The sequence below is a fragment of the Chiloscyllium punctatum genome, chromosome 40, assembly GCF_047496795.1.
Source record: "Chiloscyllium punctatum isolate Juve2018m chromosome 40, sChiPun1.3, whole genome shotgun sequence".
NCBI classification, from domain to species: domain Eukaryota; kingdom Metazoa; phylum Chordata; class Chondrichthyes; order Orectolobiformes; family Hemiscylliidae; genus Chiloscyllium; species Chiloscyllium punctatum.
This window is the reverse complement of record NC_092778.1, coordinates 10943529-10969457: the sequence shown is the minus strand read 5'-3', so window position 1 is coordinate 10969457 and position 25929 is coordinate 10943529. Positions and strand designations below refer to the sequence as shown.

General features: G+C 40.3%; 2 protein-coding genes across 4 annotated transcripts in view; one reads left to right on the top strand and one right to left on the bottom strand.

The window, feature by feature from the left end:
• Window positions 1-23903, bottom strand: part of sdk1a (sidekick cell adhesion molecule 1a) — a 903166-nt gene extending 879263 nt beyond the window's left edge. Inside the window, exon 1 of one of the 3 annotated variants that reach the window (XM_072559294.1) lies at window positions 22270-23903. In XM_072559294.1, the coding sequence (XP_072415395.1) occupies window positions 22270-22876 (607 nt within the window). In that variant the 5' untranslated portion in view covers window positions 22877-23903. The remainder of the gene's footprint in view (window positions 1-22269) is intronic. The other 2 variants (XM_072559292.1, XM_072559293.1) reach the window with 2 other exon arrangements.
• Window positions 23904-23956: 53 nt separating this feature from the next.
• Window positions 23957-25929, top strand: part of card11 (caspase recruitment domain family, member 11) — a 369647-nt gene continuing 367674 nt past the window's right edge. Inside the window, exon 1 of the mRNA XM_072559295.1 lies at window positions 23957-24367. The gene's annotated coding sequence lies outside the window, so the exon portion shown is untranslated. The remainder of the gene's footprint in view (window positions 24368-25929) is intronic.

Below are 25929 nucleotides of genomic sequence, written 5' to 3'. Positions count from 1 at the left end.
CAGGGAAATTTGACAGAATTTCAGGTAAGCCAGAAAAGAAACTTTGAAAATGAAGCTTGAAAATATGCACGATCATAGGAAAGATCACAACCAAGCAAAATACTTTGATTACGACAGGGGAAGACTGTGAACCAGTGGTATAGATTGACATAGAACAGTAATTTGACAACATTCCTGATAAAAAGGGCTTATGCCCGAAACGTCTATTCTCCTGCTCCTCAGATGTTGCCTGACCTGCTGTGCTTTTCCAGAGCCACACTTTTTGACTCTGACTTTCCAGCATCGGCAGTCCTCACTTTCTAGTTTTACAAGGATGTAGATTATAGAATATGCTAGCCATGACAAGAAATAGAAACCCTATTTTAGTGGATACAAACAAGTTAGAAGATATGTTAATAAAGAATGCAAAACAAACAGCTGGACAGCAGCAAAGAATTTGGTTTATACGTAGAGGAAGTAGATGAAAGACAGCTAACCTGATCACACAGATGGATAAGCATAAAGAGTGCTCCCTTGTCAGAAGCTAGGCCAGTGGTTCAGGGTTTTGAACAGAAGCTAAATGATCAAAATGTTAAGGTAAATTTTCCAACTGCAACAAGTGAAATCTTGACTGTCTTCTTTCAGCAACATACTCCTGAGAATGCAAGCCAATATAAAAGTTACATTTTTTGCCAGGAGAAACGTTTTAAAAGGAAGTATTTTGAAATGACCTAAAAATATGGTAATATACAGGCATTAAACAGATATGATTACAAGTTGAATGATGAAGTGACGATCTAGTATTTCTAAGTTAAATGTGTCTTCTTGAAATTAGTTAAAAATCACAACACCAAGTTATAGTCTAACATGTTTATTTGAAAATACAAGCTTTCAGAGCACGTCTCCTTTGTCAGGTAGCTAGTGGGGCAGGATCATAGGACACAGAAATTATAGTAAAAGATGACAGTGTCATACAACTGATGCAATGTATTGAACAATCCTAGACTGCTATTAAGTCTTTAATCACTTAGAAAGAGGATGCAGGTTTTAATTGATGAACATATAAATCCCAGAATCTCTTTCAAGTCACAGTCCTAAGAGAACTTAAGGTCTTATCAGTATCTTTAAAAAATTGACACCTCAGCTCAGGCAATGCATTAAAGCTGTGAGGGTAGAGTCTTGAGTCAGACTGGTACTCCTTACAAAGTAGGAATTTATAAAATATAAATTAACTGACTGCCTACAGACTGTGCTTTTTGAACAAAATACAATAGATCAGCAACTGCAAATTCATCCTCTGAACTTGTGGGTGTGCGCATAAGGGGTAGGTGAGGGATAGGGAAAGCATGTGGCAGTTTGTGAGTATATGCATGAGTATATGGCCAGAGAGAGTGTGCGTGGAAGTGTGATGAAGTATATGCTGGGGGTGTAGGGAGGGGCATGTGCCACAGAGAGAGAGAGTGTGTGATAGAATGATGTAGTGGTGTCATCAGTGGTGTCACATGAACTCAAGACCCCAAGGGCGACATCTGCATGGGTACCGAACTTGGCTATTGGCCTCTGTTTGGTGGTTTTGTATTGTCACGTATCCAGAAGTCTGCCTTGGAGGATGTTAACCCGAAGATCCTATACAGATGCCTTTGGCCACTGAAGTGTTCCCATACTGGTGGCGGGTTGTGCACATCCCAACCTGGTGATTGCTGCACTGTCTGGATTAGTGGTGCTGGAAGAGCACAGCAGTTCAGGCAGCATCCAATGAGCAGCGAAATCGACGTTTCGGGCAAAAGCCCTTCATCAGGAATAAAGGCAGTGAGCCTGAAGCATGGAGAGATAAGCCAGAGGAGGGTGGGGGTGGGGAGAGAGCAGCACAGAGCACAATGGGTGAGTGGGGGAGGAGATGAAGGTGATAGGTCAAGGAGGAGAGGGTGGAGTGGATAGGTGGAAAAGGAGATAGGCAGGTCGGACAAGTCCGGACAAGTCAAGGAGACAGTGCTGAGCTGGAAGTTTGAAACTAGGATGAGGTGGGGGAAGGGGAAAATGAGGAAGCTGTTGAAGTCCACATTGATGCCCTGGGGTTGAAGTGTTCCGAGGCGGAAGATGAGGCGTACTTCCTCTAGGCGTCTGGTGGTGAGGGAGCGGCGGTGAAAGAGGCCTAGGACCTCCATGTCCTCGGCGGAGTGGGAGGGGGAGTTGAAATGTTGGGCCACGGGGCGATTTGGTTGATTGGTGCGGGTGTCTCGGAGATGTTCCCTCAGGCGCTCTGCTAGGAGGCGCCCAGTCTCCCCAATGTAGAGGAGACCACATCGGGAGCAACGGATACAATAAATGATATTAGTGGATGTGCAAGTAAAACTTTGATGGATGTGGAAGGCTCCTTAAGGGCCTTGGATAGAGGTGAGGGAGGAGGTGTGGGCGCAGGTTTTACAGTTCCTGCGGTGGCGGGGGAAAGTGCCAGAATGGGAGGGTGGGTCGTCGGGGGGGGTGTGGACCTGACCAGGTAGTCGCGGAGGGAACGGTCTTTGCGGAAGGCGGAAAGGGGTGGGGAGGAAAATATATCCCTGATGGTGGGGTCTTTTTGGAGGTGGCGGAAATGTCGGCGGATAATTTGGTTTATGCAAAGGTTTGTAGGGTGGAAGGTGAGCATCAGGGGCGTTCTGTCCTTGTTACGGTTGGAGGTGTGGGGTTCAAGGGCAGGGGTGCGGGATGTGGACGAGATGCATTGGAGGGCATCTTTAACCATGTAGGAAGGGAAATTGCGGTCTCTAAAGAAGGAGGCCATCTGGTGTGTTCTATGGTGGAACTGGTCCTCCTGGGAGCAGAGGCGGAGAAATTGGGAATACGGGATGGCATTTTTGCAAGAGATAGGGTGGGAAGAGGTGTAATCCAGGTAGCTGTGGGAGTCGGTGGGTTTGTAAAAAATGTCAGTGTCAAGTCGGTCGTCATTAATGGAGATGGAGAGGTCCAGAAAGGAGAGCGAGGTGTCAGAGATGGTCCAGGTAAATTTAAGGTCAGGGTGGAATGTGTTGGTGAAGTTGATGAATTGCTCAACCTCCTCGCGGGAGCATGAGGTGGCGCCAATGCAGTCATCAATGTAGTGGAGGAAGAGGTGGGGAGTGGTGCCGGTGTAATTACGGAAGATCAACTGTTCTACATAGCCAACAAAGAGACAGGCATAGCTGGGGCCCATACGTGTGCCCATGGCTATGCCTTTGGTCTGGAGGAAGTGGGAGGATTCAAAGGTGAAATTGTTAAAGGTGAGGACCAGTTCTTTGTCATATCATCTGCTTGGTTTCACCAATATACCATGCCTCAGGGCAGCCTTGCCTGCAGCAAATAAGATGGACAATGTTGACCGAGTCACATGGGTACCGGCCGTGCACGTGGTGAGTGGCTTCCCCATATATAATGGTAGTATCCATGTCGACACTCTAACATGTCTTGCAGTGGTTGCCATGACAGAATTTATGATGTTGTGGTCGATACTGTCCTGAAGGCTGGGTAGTTTGCTGAAAACAATGGTGTGTTTAAGGTTTGGCATTGTTCAAAGGAGAGAAGTGGAGGGGTAGGTAAAAGCTTGGCAAGGTGTTCATCCTCAATGATAATGTGGTTCAGACTGCGAAGAACAGAGAAACTGTAATGACCTCAGGAGACAGACACTGGTTATGACACAGACAGTACCCTTCATCATCCAGTACTTCCCAGAAGCAGAGGAACTATGCCATTTCTTTCACAGCCTGCAACAATGATCAATGAGGATGAGCATCTCACCATGATCTTCCATATGCCTCCACTTCTTACCTCTGAACAACCGCCAAACCTTGAACCACTGTTCGCAGCAAACTATCCAGCCTTCAGGACAAACACCACACAACCCTGCCATGGCAACAGTGCAAGACATGTCAGTGTGTCGACATAGATACAACCATTACACGTGGGAACACCAACCACGTGTACAGCAGGTACTCACGTCACTCAGCCAACATTGCCTGCAGCGAATGAGATAGACAAAGCTGTCCCAAGGCATGGTACATTGGCAAAACCAAGCAGATATTATGACACCAGATGGACACTGTGGAACAAGGCAGGCATGTTCCCTCCCAGTTGGGGCGGGGGGCACTTCACCTCAAGGACATTTCATCTTGGATCTTCAGGTGAACATCCTCAAACTCTAACTTTTGGGGTACACAATGCAGAGTCGCCGGACAGAGACGGATAGCCAAGTTTGGTACCCACAAGGACGGCCTCAACCAGGATTTTGGGTTCATATCACACACGACCGAGGACCCCACCACACACACAGACATGTGTCTATGGGAGGATTTTGTAGATACATTCTACTGTAACTGCCTACAGACTGTGTGCTTTTTGAACAATGTGAAATTTTATAAATTCTTACTTTGGAAGTAGAACTAGTCTGACTAGCTGGGATACAGACAGACTCTAATCTCTCAACTTTAATGCACTGTCTTTTTTTTTAAGCCATTGATAAAACTTTAAGTTCTCTCAGAGCTATGACTTGAAAGAAATTCTAGGATTTACATATTACATCAATCAAAACTTGCATCCTCATTCTAAAAAATGATTAAAGACTTAACAGCAATCTAGGTTTGTTCAATACATCACATCAGTTGTATCTTCTATCTTTTACTATAAATTCTACGTCCTGTGATCCTGCCCCACTAGCTACCTGACGAAGGAGCAGTGCTCTGAAAGTTTGTACTTTCAAATAAACCTGTTGGACTATAACTTGGTGTTGGGAGATTTCTAACTTTGCCACCCCAGTCCATCACCGGCACCTCCACTTCTTGAAATTAAGTGGTATTCAGTTCAAAACAGACCCAGCAATGTTCTACTGATGTCACAGTGGGGATGATCTGAAAATTTAAGTAATATGTAATAGATAAAACAATAAAAGGAGTTCAAAGATTGGTAATCAAGCTTCAGGGGCCTTTAAATATATAGGATTAGACATAAAACAAAATAGATCAAGAGTGACTTTGGATCAACAATCCTACCTAGAACAGGTCAATCACATACTAATAAATACAGCCAAAGAAGACACTGCATCTAAGTCAGAAACAGATAGGTTAAGAAATATGATTAGTCAGTTGAATTAGCTATGGGCTCAGAATAGGCATGACCAACTGGAACAGAGTGCCATGTTAAAACATGCTACAGTTAATGAGGTTCTGACAGCAAGTAAAACATTCAAGAAATTAAATTTAGAAAAATGTGCACTCATATTTCCAGCATTGAGTGGTTCCAGACATATTTTAGTAATAAATAGGCAAGAGGCTGGAAGAACAAAGCAAGCCAGGCAGCACGAGGTGGTGGAGAAGCCGACATTTTGGGTGTAACGCTTCTTCAGGGCACCTCCACCACTTGATGTTGCCTAGCTTGCTGTGTTTTTCCAGCCTCCTGCATGTCTATTTTGGATTCCAGCATCTGCAGCTTTTTTTTGTCTCCAACCAAGATAATTTAGTTAAAGATTTATCATATTCTTAGTGGGAAAGAATTAAAACAAAAAACAAAATGTTACCCATAGGCTGAGAAGCAAAGACAATAAAAATGGATGTTAAAAGTACCTCAGCAGCTGAAACACTGGTGCAAGTGGAAGCAACAGATATGGGACCATACTTGTCAAATAGTCTAATGGAAATCTTAAACAAGACATAACGTGGGAAAAAAGATGTATACAGAAAATTATGTGGATAATTTATGATGAGAACGTGGAATAAGTAGATTTATTTTTAAAAATCTGTTTTCTGAACCTAGACCATCTTGTCCAAAGACAGGATCACTATCGCAGTGGCATAAGACCGCTCATATTTAATTGGCAACAATCTTTCTAAATCTAATCAAAGCTGTACTTAAGAGGGAAATGTGTTCACGTCTGGTTTATCACATTCAAAACTCAACCAATGCTTTATTAAAGGCTAAGAAGTACACGATGGTTATTAATTATCTCAGCACATACATAGAAAGTATCTGTAGAAGAAACTGTAAAACAGAGTGACCAATAAATACTATCCACAAAAAAAAAGTGTCTTAGTTTTCTGACTCACTGACTGGCTTGGATCCATATTGTATGATTCACTTTGAACTTAAGTGACAAGGCCACCACCCAAATGTCATTTGTTGAAATTATACATATTGTTTTAACTAGGAATGCAGAGGCTACAAGTTTCATTTTACTATAAGCTGAAGGTTGAATTTCCTTATAAAAATACATAGTGGAATAATTGTCTTAAATAACGATTGTTTGTCCCAGACAAGGCCTTTTTGTGGTTGGCAGAGAGAAATTGGCAGACACAAACCAATCATATTACAAAGCCATGCTAAGCTTTTCATTTAACCTTGTATAAGATGTTTGCTTAAGTACATCAGTTCATTAGTATGTGAAAGTAGAATTCAAAATATGACATTTTTTCTGCACAGATAATCATTTAATATTCCATTTTAAACTCTTATTTAAAAACTTCAACATCCCAACATTCCAGTCACATGAGAATGTTGACTGATTCTTCAAATAATAAGACATCCAACTATCTTTCAAAGGATTTTCAAAAATTTAAATAGTAAATCTTTCCAAAATTATAGCAATAATGAGAAGACTTGAGTACAAGCACCAACACACTAATTAACATACCTGATAATCAAGAACAATGTTCATAAAATTTGAGACAATCCAAAAATTTTTATTTAAAAAAACCCATTTACAATCACAGAACAAGATTTCATAGTGCTCACTTACCAGAATGTACTTATGGCACTGCAAGTTGTAATATTATTAAAACTCTGGCGTGTTATATGTAAACTATGTTGGAACAAACTGGGAGCGTATGATTCATAGTTATGTGAAAAAGCACTAAAATACAATGGAAGAATACAAAGACTTTTGTTCAGAGACTGTGGCTCAGCAATTTTCCCAATTTGCTTCTTTCTCACTCCCACTTGCAAAGAAGCATTATTTAATTTTTTTGTTCAAGATAGCAAGCACCGAACTTGAAAAGTCTGAGTAAAAGAGAAAAATAACTGTTCTAAACCTTCTCAATTTTTTTAGTGATCACATCATTATAGTTGCTTCCTCCCTACCTCCTCATTGAGCCAATAAAAGAGCAAGGAGTTATTAGAATACTTGTTTCTGGCTTAGGAACAGCAGAGCTTTTCCAGTGTGCATCACCTTACCTATAAAGGGACTCTTGGGGAATGTGAGATGAGTGTGGCATTTAAGATGTGGGAGGTTTGGTTTCACAAGATATACATGAGTATTTGCATGAAGTGCCAGAGGTTAGCAGCTTTTGAATAACATGTGGATGATTTGGAGCACTGACTTCTCATCACTGCATGCCATACAGTAAGGAGAGACTTCTGGAACAGTTGCACCAGAGGGTGATCAACCTACATCATCATAGGCAAGGAAGCAAGAGGGTACAGACTGCATAAGAGTGGATGGCCATTTGAAAGGAAAAGCATATCCAGGAAACCCAATACTCCTTGGAGCTGTCCAGCAGGTAATGATATTTCAGATGCCTATTTCGTAAGCAAAATGACGTAGTCAAGGGTGGATGACTGGAAGAAACCTCACAGTATTATAATACCTAAGGTTACTCTGGAGAAGGAGAGAAATTGGTATGCAGATTAGAAAGGGGGCAAGAGTATGTGACTCAATAATTTGAGAGACAGACAACGTAACGTGTGGCTGTAATCATGAGTTCCATATAGTCTGTTGCCTCCCAGGTGCAAGGGTTCAGGATATAATAGAACAGTTGGATAAACTTCTAGATGTGCAGGGGGAAGAGTGCTGACCAACTTTTGGTTGTGGTGAGAACTAAAAACATAGGGAAGAACAGCTTTGAGGACTTGTAGGATTGGTTCAGGTGTCAAAGGCATAGCTTGAAACACATGGCCTCCAGGGTACTCATCTGAGAAATACTACTTTTGCCAGAAGCTTCACCATTTAGGCAAAGGCAGATCAGGAAGGTAAATGTGTGGCTTGAAGGATGGTGTAGGTAGGACGGATTTATATTTTTGGGATCACCTTTGGGAAAGGAAAAAGCTGCTCAGAAATGATGAGCTCCACCTAAGCTGAAATGGAACTAATCTCCTGGCTAAGGGAGTAAATAGTGCATTGGGCATGAACGTAAACTTGTCAGGCAGGGGGCTGGGTTGACTAATGGGCATAGTACCAGCAAGGCCAAATGGAGAAAATGAGAACAGGGAAAAGGAAGTGAGGGACGGGGCTTGATTGTTAACAGTGCACAAAGAAATTGTCGGCTTTCAACAAGCAAGAAAAAATTCAGGGTAGGATTAAATTGTATGCAAGCAAATGCAGAGAGTTTAGTAAATAGAATTGGGGAACTGCAGCAGAAATTGCTGTAGAGGGATAGGATAAAGTAGCATTAACAGAAACATGTCTCAAACTGAAATAGGACTGGAAACTTATCATCCTGAGTTATGAAGTTTTTAATACAAACAGGGTGGATAAAAAAGAAAGTCTTGGTCAAAGATAACAATATAGCCATAGTTCCTGAATTAGAACTCGGATAGTTGGAAATGAGAAACAGGAAGGGAGTGGCAACCTTGTTGGATATTTTATTGTACACCTCCTTCGGAGGAAGATGACAGCATTTGTAATCATATTATGGAAACCTGCAAGATAAGTAGGGTTGTGATAGTTGGGGATTTCAATTTCCCCAGGGTAGACTGTGTAAAAGATACAATGTGGGCTGGAAGGGGATAGATTCCTTTAATGTGGACAGAATTTTCTGTAACAGTACATTTCCAGTCCTATCAGAGACAGAGCTGGATCTGGTTCTCGGAAATGAGGCAGGCAAAGCAGAGACTAATACAGTAGAGCAGAGCAGCAGTTGGGAAATAGTGATCTTAATATAATATTTTAAATTAATAAGTTGTAAAAAGGAGGAGAAAACTTCATTAAGGATTAAGATTCCAGACTGGAAAAGGGCAAATTTTAGCAGTCGAACTGTTGCACCACAGAGGTTGATTGGAAACCAATTTTGGTGACTAAACAGTGGATGTAAAATGGAGACTTTTCAAAAGACAGATGAATAGACTATACACTAAGTATATTACCCATGAGAAATGAATATGGGGTACCCAAAGCTAGAGTACTCTGGATGACTAAGGATATTGATAAGAAAATAAAGAAGAAAACGGAGGCACAGAATGGATACTGGAATAATAAGAACAATAGAAATCAGCAAATTAAACCTCTCTTCTGCATTTAAGATAAAGGTTCGAAATAAGTAAGCCTATGAAGAAGCATGAGGAAAGATGGCAGGTTGCACTAAAACAAAAAACAGCAGTGTTCTTCAAACATATTAATAGTAAAAGATTAGTGAAGGAGAGGGTGAGGGTCATAATGAACAAGCAATGTAAACTGTTCACAAAAGCAAAGGGTATGGCAGAGTTCCTAAGCAAACATTTTGCTTCTGTCTTTACCAAATTATAAGATGATGACAATGGCCCAATTGAAAAATACAGATGTTTAGCAACTGAGCAAATGGATGACATACTTTTTAGCATGTCTTCTTTGTCTGTTTTGCATGGTTAGAAAGGACAGTTTAAATCCAGAGAGAGAGACAGCCCAAGATAAATTGAAGCTGAGAATCAGAGGCCCAGCACAAAAAAGAATTACATCAGAGGTGAACCATAAATTAATTGTTTGGTAATAGTTACTAATTTGACTGTTATAGGCTAGTTTCAGATTGAAGAGGAATATGGGAAACAGGTTATAAACAAAAAGACTATTTTTTTAAAAATCAAATTAAGAACCAAGTGATTGAAACAGAGCCAAGGTTAAAAATTACACAACACCAGGCACAACCACCTGATGAAGTGCTGATCCGAAGGCTCATGCTTCCAAATAAGCCTGTTGGACTATAACCCCGTGTTGTGTGAATTTTAACGTTATCCACACCAGTCCAACACCGGGACCTCCAAGCCACGGAAACAGAGCCAGGCATTGCAGTGTAACTGCATAATGTTGGAGCTTATGGACTGTGTTGTAGTTCATAGTGATCACATCTATAACAAGTGTTGGTTGCTGGAGGAACTGCAACTCAGTCGATAAGCTGGAGCCTGAGCTTCAAACACTGCAATGCAATGTTACCTGGACATTGTTTCAGGAGGCAATGCCATCAGTGAGATTAACTACATTTGTTTAAGATAAAAAAAGATGAAATTTAAATGAGATGAGAAGCAAATTGTTTTCAAAACAGAGGAGTGATAAATAGCTGGAATGCACTGCCTGAGGAAGTGGTGAAAGAGATGGAATAGCAACATTTAAGTGACAGCTTGACAGACAAAAGAAGAGGCAAAGAATAGAAGGATACAGACCGCATAGAGGCCAAAATGTTTTGAGTTTAGGAAGGGATCATGTATCAGCACAGTCAAAGTGGGCTGGAGAACCTGTTCATGTGCTGTACTGCTCTGATCTTTGTATTTCAAATTTGGTCAGCGGTCAGAGACAGAAAGGTGTGATTATGAGCGAGACAGGTGAAGGGATCCAGGATGTGGTGCTGAAGGAGTGTTAGCCTGTGAGCTTGCACTGTTGAGAATGGAGGCTGTAGGCAAGATGAGCAAACTGACTATTGCAGCTTGGTACTGGAAAACATTCAAGAGATGGCGGGGGGGGGGTGGGAAATCAAAAAAAAAGAGAGCAATGTAGTTGTAACCAGGGGAATAGTACAATTAGGAGAATAGATACTGTTCTCAGAGGCCAGGATAGAGAGCCATGTTGCCTACCACGTGTCTGGGTTGAGGATCTCTTATCTGGGCTGCACAAGAAGTTGAAGTGGGAGGGGAGGAATCCAGTTGTTGTGATCCAAATGTGTAAGAGTATCAAAACTCCTCTTTAAAATCTCTCTCCAACTATCGTTGATCTGACAACGATTAAAAATGGTTTGGAAACATCTAATTACTAACAATTGCCTATTAGACGGTCATAAAAAAAGGGAACAAAATTCTGAGATCTCAGCAAAATTAGCATATGAAATAATTGATGGTGCAAAAATCTATTAGACAATGTTTCAATTTAGTTTTGACGTCTGTTGTTAAAAACACATCCAAAATCACTCAATAGATTAGGTCAATGCTCTGGAACAAGGAACATGGTACACAAATAGTTACTGCCCCAGATCTTTTCTTCAGAGGACACCAAAATAGCTAATTCCAACACAGATGGGTAGTTGCAACATTGTAGTTGGTGTCAACATTCTTGAAGCTGAAAATGTAACTGTTTCTAATACATTATCCCAGCCTGAAATGCATATTTTTACTTGTGATAGTTGCAATGATCAACTTCAACTTGAAAAAAAGAGGTATTACATCACTAATCTAGTTCAAGTCTTGTACTTATGACTGCAAGTTAATATTTAGAATTTATTTAGTACTTCAGTGCCTAGTAACCACTGACATCATTTGAAGAGAGACAGACTGTTCATGAATTTTCTTTTATGTTTGAAATACAATGACCAGAAACAGTTTTCCTTCAAACCAACAATATGGAATGAATGAAAGGGTCCATTCATAATGTCAATTCTCATCAATCAGAATTTACCAATCTACACTTCTGGCACCATGAGTTGAAAGAATTAAAGTCCAAAAAAAAAGAATTAGGGTCAGCGTGTTTTTTTTTTCTTTTTTTTTCTTGTGATCAGTAAAAGAAGGAAAATCTTGAGTTGCAAGGCTATCCCTCTCATTTTCTTTCATTAGAATTTCTTGGGAGCTTGTTAAAGTTTCAAAACATCAGTTGAAATAACTCCAAAGGGTAAACATGTTCAGTGCACAAACCACATATTCTTTGAGTAAACTTATATGGACAACTCAATGAGGAAACAAAAGCAATTCTAATGCAAAATAAAAATCCGCACCCACTTGTCCAAATGAAAACAGTTTCTTAGCTAATTTTCTTTGTAAGTTATCCTCTCAGATATGAATGTAAAATAAATTGCTATGATTCAAATACAACTAAATATCACGCATTATAAATTCAGATTAACCTAGCTGAGGAGTTATTCTCCTTTCCTTCAATTTTATTTGTCTTATGGGTGTTATATGTCAAATAAAATGGGATAAAGCCAGCAAAGGAGAAAAATTAGAGGATATACACATATGTTACTGTAGGAGAACAAAGGATTACTGAAACAAAAGTACATTGTTTGGTCATATTAAATGGGGTACAGGGAAGATTCCTCACTGTATGACATACCACTGTAATCAATTTCACCAATAATAAATATTACAAAAAAGTCCAATTCCACCATCTCAGAACCCAAACAAAAACAAAATTTAAATTTTTTTTTGCTCAAATTGATTGATAAGTTCAAAAAATATGGGCAGAAACTTTTTAACAAGTCTATTGCCCATTACCAATTGTCCTTGAAAGGATGTGGGCGAGTTATCTTCTTGAACCATCCAGATTTTTGCTCGTTAAGGGAATTCAAGGATTTTGACCCAATAACAGTGACGGATTGGCAATGTAGTTCCAAGACAAGGTAGTGTGTTTTGAAAAGAATTTTGCAAATGGTGGTATTCCCATATATCTGTTACTGTTGTCCATCTAAGTAATAGAAGATCCAAGTTCAAAAGGTGTTGTCAAACAGGCCATGCTGAGTTACTAAATGGTACATACGGTTACCACTGTGCACCCAAAGTGAAGGGCGTGAACAAGATGCCAATCAATAGGGCTGCTTTATTCTGGATGGTGTCAAGCTGCCCGATTGTTGCTGGAACAACATTTATCCTGGCAAGTGCAAAGTATTCCATCACATTTTGGACTCATACCATGTCGACAGAGGCTTAACAGTCAAAACACGAGTTACCTATTGCAGAATTCTTTGCCTCCTACCTGCTCTTGTAGCCACCATAACCTGTCCAGTTCAGTTTGTTTAAAAGTAGACCTCAATTATTGACAATAGGGGATTTGGTGATGTTCATTGAAAGTCTGGGGGAGATTGTTAGACACTCTCTCGTTAAAGATGATCATTGCCTGGCACTTGTGTGGAGTGTCTCTAGGTTACCAACATTAGACCGAATATTGTTGCCTGGAGGGACAAATTGCATTAATATCGGAGGAATTATAAACGGAACTGAATGGTGTGCAATCAGTGAACATCTCCACTCCTAACCTCATGTTGGACAGGAGGTCATTGCTAAACTATCTGAAAATGGTTGGACCTCAGATACAACCCTGAGCAATTCAATCACAATGTATCAGTACATTGATGCCATGCATCAATAACCATAAAAAGTGAAAATACTAAGACTTTAAGAGGTTATTTTGTCCTGTGTTTTTTTAAAAAGAGAGATTTAAGGCAGAAGTACCAAGTTTTCTATGAGAGGAAACAGCTCATGAAGCCTTGCAATTTGCATTAAGTAGGCACATTGCACCCATTCAGCCTGCTTCCAATCTTGTTCTCATAGAATCAGGACTTTTAGTTTTCAGTTTTCAGCACCTGCAGTTGGGGTCTTGAAGAATGGAAGTGATTTTCCCCCCCCCTATCGGTTCCAGCCAAAAGTTGGGGTTCTCTTCCTACTACTGGAGTTGCATGCAAGACAAACTATTTTCTGCATTTGCCTTTTGCCAAGGGTCTGTTTATGGTATGCTACTATATTGGATCAGTTAATTGGTACAGTTACTATATCTATTATTCTGTTAAAATATAACAAAAGAATATTGGTTAATTTAACTATAGTAGTGTGTTTTGCTTTAAATCCAGTAATTTGACCACTTGAATTGCATCTGAAACGCAGCATCTTACATCTACTTTTAAAATAAGATAAAAAGGGTCTGCGCTATCTTCTGAACATTTTGAGAGCATTTGGGTGTGGTCCACAACAATAGTCACCTTCCTTTGTGCGAAGTATGACTTTAGCCAGTGCAGTGTCATCTACCTTGATGTTGGAGGGCTGTCACCCTGTCTGTGAAACTGAGCATGTGTGCATGTTTGAATAAGGCTATGAAAATCCAGAGCACAGTACTCCTTAGAGATCCCAAAAATCAAGGAGTCAGGAACACCACTATTTTTGGTGACTAAATGCTGTTTGATAGGATTATCAATGCATCAATAGACTAGTGACTGAATCAAAACTGATGGGGCAGGAACTGTCCTTCTGAACAATACATAATTGGACAATTTTCCACATTGGTGCAATGCACCAATTTATAGCTGTACTGACACAATTGGGCTGGAGGTACACTAGTTTTGAAGCACTAACCTTTAGCACAACAGCTGGGCACATGTCAGGCAACAGACTTTGCTGTATCCAGACTTCCTAGTCATTTCCTTGACTTCACTGTGAATCAAATTGGCATCCACGATAGTGAGAATCTTAGTTGGCCAAAGGGGATTACCACTGAGCAAATATCACTGAAGATAACTGCACGCAATTCAGATTTGTCTTTTGCACTTGAGCTGGACTCTGCCATCAGTGAGAACGGCAATGTGAACCAGTTCCTTCCATAAGTTGGTTAAAAATCTGCTACCATTCAACGGCAAGTTGTTAGTACTTTAATCTGATCCATCAGTTGTGAAATCGACTACCTCTGTTGCTTACATGCTACTTACCCTGTCTATCATATGTTCTTCTATGTGGCAGATTCATCAAAATTTTTTTTTAAGAAAAGGTATGTCTGGTTTCATCACTATTCTCATTAAACCATAGTAAATTGCTTATAATGATGGTAGTTACAGAGTGAAGGTTACGCCAGGCCATGCAATTACAAAATTTAGTGAAATACAATTCTTCTGTTCAGAACTCAAGTCTTCTCAGAACCTCATTCAAATTGCTCAATCAACTTGAATCCATCCCATTTAGCATGATATTAGAGTCATAAAACAACGGATGTCACCAGGTGAGTACAGGACTTTGGCTCCACAGATATGGTGCAGTGTTTGTCTCAACCCATTATTGTCAAGGTCAGATGCTTTTATGATAGATAGATTGAAGGGGAGCAGGTCTAATAGATTTTTCCTTGTGTTTTCTCTGACCATCTGCTGAAGTTCAGCTTTTCCCACTTAGAGTCGTAGAGATCTACAGCACGGAAACAGACCCATCGGAGCAACTCGCCTATACCGACCAAATATCTTAATCTAATCTAATCCCATTTGCCAGCACATGGCCCTTATCCCTCTTAAACCTTCTTATTCAGAAATCCATCCAGATGCCTTTTAAATGCTATAATTGTACCAGCTGCCACCACTTCCTCTGGCAGCTCATTCCATATATGCACCACCCTCTGCATGAAAAAGTTGCCCTTTAGTCTCTTTTATATCTTTCCTCCCCACCCTTAAATGTATGCACTCTAGTTCTGGACTTCCCCACCTCAGGGAAAAGGCTTTGTCTATTTATCCTATCCATGCCCCTCATGACTTTATAAACCTTTATAAAAGGTCACCTCTCGCCTTCAACGCTCCAGGGAAAAACAGCCCCAGCCTATTCAGCCTCTCCCTTTAACTAAAATCCACCTACCCTGGCGTCATTCTTGTAAATCTTTTCTGAACCCTTTCAAGTTTCACAACATCCTTCCAATAGGAAGAGACCAGAAGTGCATGCATTATTCCAAAAGAGGCCTAACCAATGTCCTGTCCAGCCACAAATTGACCTCCCAACTCCTATACTCAGTACTCTGACCAATAAAGGATAGCATACCAAACGCCTTCCTCACTATCCTACCTACCTGCGACTCCACTTTCAAGGAGCTATGAACCTGCACTCCAAGGTCTCTTTGTTCAGCAACACTTCCTAGGACCTTACCGTTAAGCGTATAAGTCCTGCTAAGATTTGCTTTTCCAAAATGCAGCACCTCGCATTTATCTGAATTAAGCTCCATCTGCCACTTCTCAGCCCATTGGCCCATCTGGTCAAGATCCTGTTGTAATCTAAGGTAACCCTCTTCGCTGTCCACTACACCTCCAATTTTGGTGTCATCTGCCAACTTACTAACTATACCTCCCATGTTCACATTCAAGCAATTTATATAAATAACAAAAGGTAGTTGACCCAGCACTGATCTTTATGGCACTCCACTGGTCACAGGCCTCCAGTCTGAAAAGCAACATTCCACCACCCTTTGTCTTCTACTTTCAAGCCAGTTCTGTATCCAAATGGCTAGTACTCCCTATATTCCATGAGATTTAACATTGCTAACCAGTGTCCCATCTTACAGAACTGAGCCAGTCATTCCACAGTGCTGCCATCAAGCATATTGACGTCCCCAGTCAGAATACACTTTGTGCCTTGACTATATTCAATGCTTTCCCAGGTGATGTTCAACATAGAGGCGTACTGGTAATCCACAGGAGGTTTCCTTATCATTTCAAGAGTTCCACATTAAAAACACCAAGGCCACTCCCATTCACTGTAGATATTTGTGCAGACATGTTATGACACACCTTTGGAGCAGGTGGTACTTGAAGCTCGGCATTCTGGCCCAGAGGTAAGGAACCCTAAATCTTTTTACTTCATATTTTTTACAAACTCAAATTTCACCATTCAACTGAAGTGACATTTGAACCCATTTATCCCAAATATTAAACTGTGATTCTAGATTACTCATCTTGTAATATCACGACTGCACCATTACCTTCCTGCCAAATCCTAACTCTGCCCAAATCTATTTAGCTTCCAAGATTAGCAATTTTCAGCATGCTTTGGCCATTAATTCTTCCAACTGTATACTGTGCTGTCAGCTGTCATGGCAAACCCCTGTACAGCCAGAGAAAGAATAATCAGCATTTCAGAACTTGAAAACTCTTCTGGACTCCCTCCAATTCTCCATCTTTCCTGCAACATGAAGGCCAAAACTTCAAAGTATACCAAATTCTCATCCCCAAATCAAATAAACCATTACTTATTCCATATCCTTAGCTAGACTCTATCATCACCACCACCTTTAAATGCTGAACTGACAACTTTAAAAACTCATCACTAAACCCCTCAAATCTATTACCTCATCAGCCCTTTTAAGTATGGTGCCATTTAATACATAAATTAATACATAAATTACTCTATCCAATCTCACAACTCTATACTTATCCACATTGAACTCCACCCAATCTCTCTCTGCCCATGGCCCAACCTAACATAAATATTTAAAATAATGCACTTTTCATTAGGATTGCAATATTCCATCTCAGTCAAAAACCACACAACACCAGGTTATAGTCCAAGAGGTTTAACTGGAAGCACTAGCTTTCAGAGCGCTGCTCCTTATCAGATGAAGGAGCAGCATTCCAAAAGCTAGTGCTTCCAATTAAACCTGTTGGACTATAACCTGGTGTTGTGAGATTTTTAACTTTGTACACCCCAGTCCAACTCCAGCGATATCCATCTAAGTCATATGCAAAAGTTCTGAACAACCAATTGAACAAATTTTTATGGTCTTCCACAGATGACCAGTTTTTGTTCAAACCACATAGCAATACATCATCAGTTTAATATTTACAATGTCTTTTAATTATTTGCCTTTCAGCATCACAATCACATTGAATACTACGTCAGTTGTGCTTTAGACAAACACCTTGCGAATAGCACTGTTTTCAGAGTTTGCACAAGGATGGCACAGTTGCCTCACAATGCCTGGGACCCAGATTCAATTCCACCCCTGGGCGACTGTCTGTGTGAAGTCTGCACATTCTCCCCATTTCTGTGTGGCTTTCCTCCAGATGCTCTGGTTTCCTCCCACAATTCAAGGATGTGCAACTTTGGGCAATTTAGCATGGCCAATTCACCTAACAGTCCAAGGATGTGTAAATTAGGTGGATTAGCTATGGGAAGTGCATGGTTACAGGGATGGGGTGGTATGCTTTTTGCACGATATGTGTGGATGGGCCGAATGGTCTGTTTCCACACTGTAGGGATTCTATGATTCAGAAAGTCAAAAGACAGATTATTTGTTACCATTTATGAACCAAATAATTCAAATTCAAGGCCCACTGCAGAATTTCTGCACATAATCTGAGTTAACAATTCAGTATAATAGTTAAAATATGATTTTTTCAGATGAAATATCAAAATGAAGTCCCATTTGTTTATTCAGGTCAGAAGAGATCCCACAGTGCCTTTAAATGCAAAAACACTCTCCTGGTGCCCTGGCCAACATTTATTTTTGGAGGAACACAAAATAATTACTCAAGTTTGTCCATTGATCTGTCTATGTTATATAAATGAAAATTCAATACTCCTCAGGAACTGAAGAGGTGGACAAATGCAATGCTCTTTAGGACCTAAGAGTCATATTGGTCTTGAAACATGAAAGCTGTTCCTCTACCCAAAGCTGCTGCCAAACCTGCTGAATTTCTTCAGCACTTTATTTTTATTTCAGACTTCTAACATTGCAACAGCCAAATCACAAACACCTATAAATTCATGTTTGTTTTTTTCCCTCTAAAAATCCAATAAGACGACAACCATTCCCTGCCCTTTATCCCCTTAATTTAAAACCTCAGAGCTAAATTGTTTCAATACAGCCTTAATATATAGATATGATCTGGTAGTGAATACTGAGACATACTGCAAGATGATAAACATTTAAAAAAAAGGAGCTAGTTGGAAAGATATGTCAATAATCATGGGTGATATTAATCAATATATAAATTCAACAAATTGGTTTGGCAAAGGTAAAGGGTGATGAATTCATGAGATTATAGTTTCTCAGGTCACTAAATTCTAGACCTAAGTAAGTGAGCAAGTTTAGACCAGAATAGGCAATGTACAGTAAGCCACACTTATTAATGGACTTCATACTAAAGACATCCCAAGGTAACAGTAACTATAATATAACTCAATATCACATTCAGTTTGAGGGAGGAGAGTAAACCTAAAAACATTATAAGCTTAAAGAAAGTCAATTATGACCACGAGAAAAACGTTAGCTCAAGTGAATGGGATATTTAGGTGGCAGTGCAAAATTAGATACAATACCCCACATTTAAGAAGATTATTCAAAACACTCGGAAAAGGTACTTTCCGGTGACAAAGGATCAAAGGGAAGAACGCACCCTGCACTCAACCCAAATGTGTAAAATTTGTATAAAATCCAAAAAAAATATATAATTCTACCAAGATAAATGGCAAGTCAAAAGATTGGACAGAATAAAAGATTATTGTTTGTGGGCAGCACGGTGGTACAGTGGTTAGCACTGCTGCCTCACTGCGCCAGAGATCCGGGTTCAATTCCCGCCTCAGGCAACTGACTGTGTGGAGTTTGCACGTTCTCCCCGTGTCAGCGTGGGTTTCCTCTGGCTGCTCCGGTTTCCTCCCACAGTCCAAAGATGTGCAGGTCAGGTAAATTGGCCATGCTAAATTGCGCATAGTGTTAGGTAAGGAGTAAATGTAGGGGTATGGGTGGGTTGCGCTTCAGCGGGGCGGTGTGGACTTGTTGGGCCGAAGGGCCTGTTTCCACACTAAGTAATCTAATCTAATTAGTGTGGGGCCTCCACGAGCACAATTACTTTGATGAAGGAACTTAATGTACAACTCATCAGCAAATTTAACAAAGGAAGATAGGAAAAGACTTAGTGACAAGTACATAAGGCAACTGGAATGGGATACAAATAGGTTCAGTCGGTGAGCAAAAAAAATTGACATATGGAGCATTATGTGGAAAACATTAACTTTCCCATTTGGGAAGGATGAATAGAAAAACAGCATGTTATTTCAATAGAAAGGCAAACTGCAGACTTATGAGAGAGGGATCTGAGTTTTGTGATACATGAATCATAAAACATTAGTTTACAGTTACAGCAAGTGGTTAGGGAGGCAAATGGATGGTTGACATTACTGCAAGGCAAACATAAAAGTAAGGATATTCTGCCACAAATGTATAGGGTATTGATAAGAGCATATCTGGAGAAGGGAGTACATTTTGGTTTCCTTCGTTCAGGAAGGTTACAAAATGTGTTGGCAGTTCTGAGAAGGTTCACTCAACTAACACCCATCCTCCATCTGCAATCCCAGATATTTTGAGTAAAGGTTGGACAGACTGGTCTGTTTCCAATGTAGTTCAGAAGAATAAGACAAAGACATAAGGCCCGGAGAGGACTTCTTCAGATCGATTAAGTGCTTTCCTCTTGTCATGGACAGACGAGAACAAGGGGATAGAGTTTCAACATAAGAGGTCTTCAATTTAAGACAGATGAGGAGAACGTTCTTCTTTCAGAGGAACATAACTTATCAGAACCCTCATCCCCTAAAAATGGCAGTGGGAGAGAGAGTAAGTAAATTATTGCGAAGAAGGAAGTCAAATGTTATCAGCAGTACAAGGGAATCTGGAATTGAGACAACATCCAGATCAACCATGATCTTACTGAATGATCAGCCAAGCTCAATGCACTGACTGATCTACTACTGCTCCTAATTCCTGTGATTTATATTAAGTATATGAACATTTTGTCTCTCAAACCTATTTGAATATTAAAGTACTTTATTACAAATTCATGCTTGCCAAGTGCATCTCTGTCACGATCATGATTTTAGTGCTTTAACTTCCATATAAAGGTTAACGGACTTATAACTTCATAGTTGATCACTTATCATGAACTAACAATGGGCAATATTCCAACCGTGTGCACAAGCACTAAGGAAGAAGTTTGGTTTAAAAAAAAAGGCACTGGCTTGATGGCTCAACTATTTGCTGTTATTTTCTCTCAATCTTTACATTTGAGATTACCAAAATGTCCAGATTAATTAGAACTTTTTTTGTTGAAACCCAAGATGACATGTGACTAATCTCATTCCCATTTGGGATTTACAATCAAAAATAATTACTACAAAATTACAAGCTGAATTTTTAACTGCAGTGTATTTTGAATAAGGTAGTACTGAAAATCTATATTTTCTCATAATCAATTTTCCTTTAATAGTAACAAGTCTGGTTTGAGCCTTCAGTTTAGTGATACCATTCCCAACTCAGAATTAGAAGGTACAGTGCTTTAGCACTGCTTGAGATAATCCCATCAAGTGAGACAATGAAGCCCCAACTCTCAATTCCAGGTTGACATCCAGTGGGACCTTCATGTCCAGCAGGTATGAGTGGTCCTCCTCTGTGCACTCAATAGTAGCTCATAAAACTATCCTGCCCTATAGGAATAACTACCTATCAATTGATATATATTAAAAAAGGTTTGCTGCTCTGAAAGAAGCCATAACATCGTGGCCTGTCAGGTGCTAATCAGTTTGAAAATCCTCTCACTATAAACTATTCTATAAAGGGAAATGTGGAGAATAAGTTGTTTAAAAAGGATTAATTGTAAATAGGTGTATGAAACTGAATATAAATATGGATGCTACTCAGAGAAAAAAGTTAGATTAAGAAATCTACTCCAACCTTAAAAAGGTGACAGCTTTTATACGTTTAAACATAAGGGCTTTTATGTTGCACTCGTGACCCTTATTCAGAGTTAATACAAATTCTTACATACCCCTAATTGAGGACATCGGCAGTTGAATAAACGCAGTATTGATATGTTTATAAATTATGATGGCGCACCCCTCAAGCAAAATAACTTCAGCATCCCATCATAACGAGTACAACCATCAGTTCATTTACTGGGTAAAAACCGCGTTTCGAATACTTTCTCGAACGCATGGAAAACAGTACAAAAAAATGGTTATTTGTATTATCTTGTCAGTTAGCTATCAGAGTTTACTTATATTATGAAAAAAAGCAAGCTTGTGTGTCAAATAACAATAATCCATAATGCAATATGGAAAGCGACAGAACAAGGAGACAGAGATAATTTCGGTTTGATAAAGTACATTAGGCTTCAACTTCGCGTTGCAATTCTGTGATGGAAAGTGAAACTGGTATAAAAGTACTAATTTATACTGGCCGATAGTATTTCAATTCTTTAGTTTGTTCCCATGGCAAAAGAAGGAAAAATCAAAACGGACGCAGTCTCATTAATTCACTCACCAATGGATAATTGTTCCTTAATGCTGCAAAGTCAGCTTGGAAAGTAAAGCTGTGAAAACTGATAGCATACACAATATTCAAACGTTTCAAATGTAACCCTTTGCGCACTATGCAGCTTGCAAAGGGCCATTTGATTAACAAGCATGTTGCAAAGCAACCATATGACAGTTGTAAATATGGTTGCATTTTTGAGTCGGCACTTAAAGCTACCACATCAATGCACAGTACAAATGCTACACTCTAATCTCTCCTTCATATCCCTTCGAAGATTTGTATAAACAAAACTCAAACATAATTTGTCCCCGCTGGCAGGAGTTAGGCTCCTGAAATGTTGCACCTCATCTTACCTTGAGCCAGGGTCTGTAGCACGTGGATGTGAAACAGTACTAACGTCCACAATCGACCAAAACATCCAAACAAATTAAAGTTTCTTCTCGCACTAGCAAATCCAACTGTTCTTCGGAATACTCCCGTTTTCGGTCCCATGATCAATGCATTAATTTCATCACTTCGATTTTCAATCTGGTTATCGATAATACCTTTCAAACAAGGCCCTTGCTTCATTTCCCTTTGGTTATTGATTGTATAGTCCGTAGTCCCGATTTCTTTGGCAATTCCGATCGACTGATTATGGGAGGGATTCGAACGCTGGATCAATGCTTGCTCATTGATTCCTCTCGAGTGAAGAAGGCTCCCTGTCGGTCCCTGCCGGGCTCTCCTTTGGCATCGATCCTTCGGATGATTGATTACAGATGTGGCTGGGTTTACAATTAGTTCATAGCTGGTAGCCCCAGAGTGCGGTCTTTTCCTGCTGCTGGAATCACCGATCAGCGTTTGCGGGCCCTTGCTTCCAGTCTTTGGAGTACAAATCACCTCTGAATAGCGATCAAAATCAACGAGTAATCCAGTGATGACCTGAGCATCGACCAGCCCACAACTCGCGTCTCCCATCATCTGTTGATCGCCTCGATTCGTGTAATCAATTCGCTCTCTATCAATCGATACGCTTTGGCATTTATACTAACATATTTGCAATGTATGAATATATTAAACTGTACGAAGGTCTCTTCCGAGCCGCTGGCTGAGTTGTTTTGTTTTTTGGCTGGTTGCCCTAGGGAGGAGGGTCGGGTTTGTTCTAATCTCTTGCCGCCTGCTAATGATTGCCGCTTTCTTACAGAGGGCTCGGATCGGATCGGATCAGTCTCTCTTCCCAAAGTCCGGATTTCCTTGATGGGAACAGCGTCACTCTGTTCCAACAGGCCGCCTTCACTCCTGGGAGGAGAAAGCAGAGGTGTAAACAAATGGAGGCGTTTTCTTCCCAATCCTCGCTATCCTTATTTCGTGGTTACTTTCCAACACAGACACAGCGAGGAAACTCCAGACAGCAATAATGAATCCCTCTGAACTTCCAACCAGCCGCTTGCAGTACCTGGTTGATAATTAACTCCAACGGTCTGTTTTTTTTTAAATATAAAAAGCAAACTTGATTATCACTTGAATGGTTGTTGGCTGTTGTCAACAATGCGGAGACGGGATAAAATCCCCAAAGCTGAAAACCATTTTAAAGTTTCAACTCATAACTGAAGTAGCTTTCAAACTTTACTTGAATATATTCAATTTATTCCCCAACTGGAAGAGCTGCATTTAGCAAAGTTTGAACTTTTCCGTGACAGTGGCGCGAGACCAGAGGCGTTCTCACCACACACGTAGATACAGATTTACATGGGTACATCCAACATGTTTTAAAAGAAACATAATCTCCAACAACTTTGAGCCCTGCAAAAGACCTGAAGTTAAATTTTATGAGGTGAACGCCCCTTGTCTGATTACTTTCCTGCAGGTTTTCCTCTTGCTTTCAGCAGGTTTGTAACGGCAGTTTTCAATTTCCTCCTCCCCCGCCGCTTTTTCCTATCGCCGGACCGAACTCGTTCAGCTCGAGCTGGAGATCGAGCGCGCCTCCGATTGGCCAACACTAGCAACCACAACCCGCAATCTGATTCGTCAACGTTGCGCCAGGCAAACATCTCTTGCTGCTTGATTGGTCCAATGTTTCTTTCCCCGCTCGCTGATTCGCCAGTATTACGGCAGGGATTGAATGCAGTCGCTGTGATTGATCAGCTCGCAGATAGGTGTGCTGGCTTTCCATTGGTCGAGGGACTGAAGACCATCTCGTCGATGATTGGTCTTTTAACAGAAGCCCCTTCCAATAATAGGAGGATGAAAAGAGATGGCCTACTGATTGGTTCCAATGAAGAACAAATGTCCAGGTTAGAAAATTGGGTTTGTCCAGATCCTGTTCTTTCATGACCAAGTTCGAAGCTTAATTGAATTTAATAAAACAAAGAACTGCAGATGCGGATGATCGGAAACAAAACAGAATGCACTGGCGAACCTCAGCAGGTGTGGCAGCATTTGCGGGAGAAAACAGAATGAACTTTTCGACAGGTGACTTAATCAGAACACTTTCAATCATTCACGAGAACGGGGTTTCTCATTAATCCATCACTGTGAATGCCTTGTTTTGTTTGAATTGAATTGTTTTCAGCAGAACCGATCTATTTTCTACGAATCAAACTTACCCTTACCACTCATCGGCATCTATACAATTTATCTATCATTAGCGCTTCCTTGGCCTTTTACGATGTGCACCCACACCACCAGTTTCCTCCTCCCCCTTTGTTAATAGCATAAAAAAGCATAATTTTCCAACTCTCTATGGTTCTTAAATCACCTACACTATGGAAACAGGCCCCTCAACCCAACAAATCCACACCAACCCTCCAAAGAGTAACCCACCTCCCCACATTTACCCATGACAAATGCACCTAACATGGGCAATTTAGCATAGCCAATTCACCTGACCTGTACATCTTTGGATTGTGGGAGGAAATCCACACAGACACAGGGAGAATCTGCAAGCTCCACACAGTTGCCTGAGGTGGGAATTGAACCAGGTCCTAGCACTGTGATGCAGCAGTACTGAGCCCCAAAGAATGATATTACATTAGATTTATTGGTGCTTCTGTCTGCAGATATTGTTGATGTACTGAGTTTCTGCACTCTTTCTTGTTTTTATTTTGGTAATTTTTATTTAGTATCCGCAATATTTTAGTTTTATTCCCACTTAAAGTTCACCAGACTGATTGCTGGGATGGCAGGGCTGATGTATGAAGAGAGACTGAATTGTTTAGGAAATAGTCACTGGAATTTCAAAGAATGAAGAGGATCTAATTGAAACATGTAAAATTCTAACAAGATTCAACAGGGTGAACACAAAAAGTGACGGAGGAGTCCAGAGCCAGTGGTCACAAACTAAGGCAATTTAGGACTGGGATTAGGAGAAGTTTCTTTACCCAGGGAGTAATGAGCCTGTGGAATTCTTTGCCACAGAAAGCAGTGGAGTCCAAAACATTGAAAGTTTTCACAAATAAATCATATATCCATATTAGAGCTAAAAGGATCAAAAGGAGAGAGAAAGAGATAGAAAGTCAGAACAGGTGCTGAATTGGATGATCGGCCATGATTATATTGAAGGCAGGGCAGACCCAAAGGACAAAATAGCTAAATCCTGTTCCCATTTTCTATTCTTTTTTATTAATCCATTTTGTAGCAACAAAGGGAAAACTGCTGTTCACTATCAGACCATCTTCCAACGGATTCTTCATGCTCACCCTGTCCTCAAAATTCAAGTTCATCACTGTCTCCAATAGAAATCAATGAGAAAGATTCTTCTTACAGACAATCCCACATAATCCCAACACCCAATTCATTCCCTTTCCAGGCCGTCACTATTTCCTTCTCATGTGAATCATTTCCCCAAAGCACTAAGTTAACTGTGCGCTGATGTTCTTGAGTTTTATTGCCAGTAAATTCCCTCAACACCATGATCGGAACCCTCAATGTGCTGCATTACTTTGATTGTTTATGATGTAATTTAAGAATAGAAAAAGTATCATCGACCAACTAGAAATGATAGTTAAAACAATAAGAATTCAACTGGGGGGGTA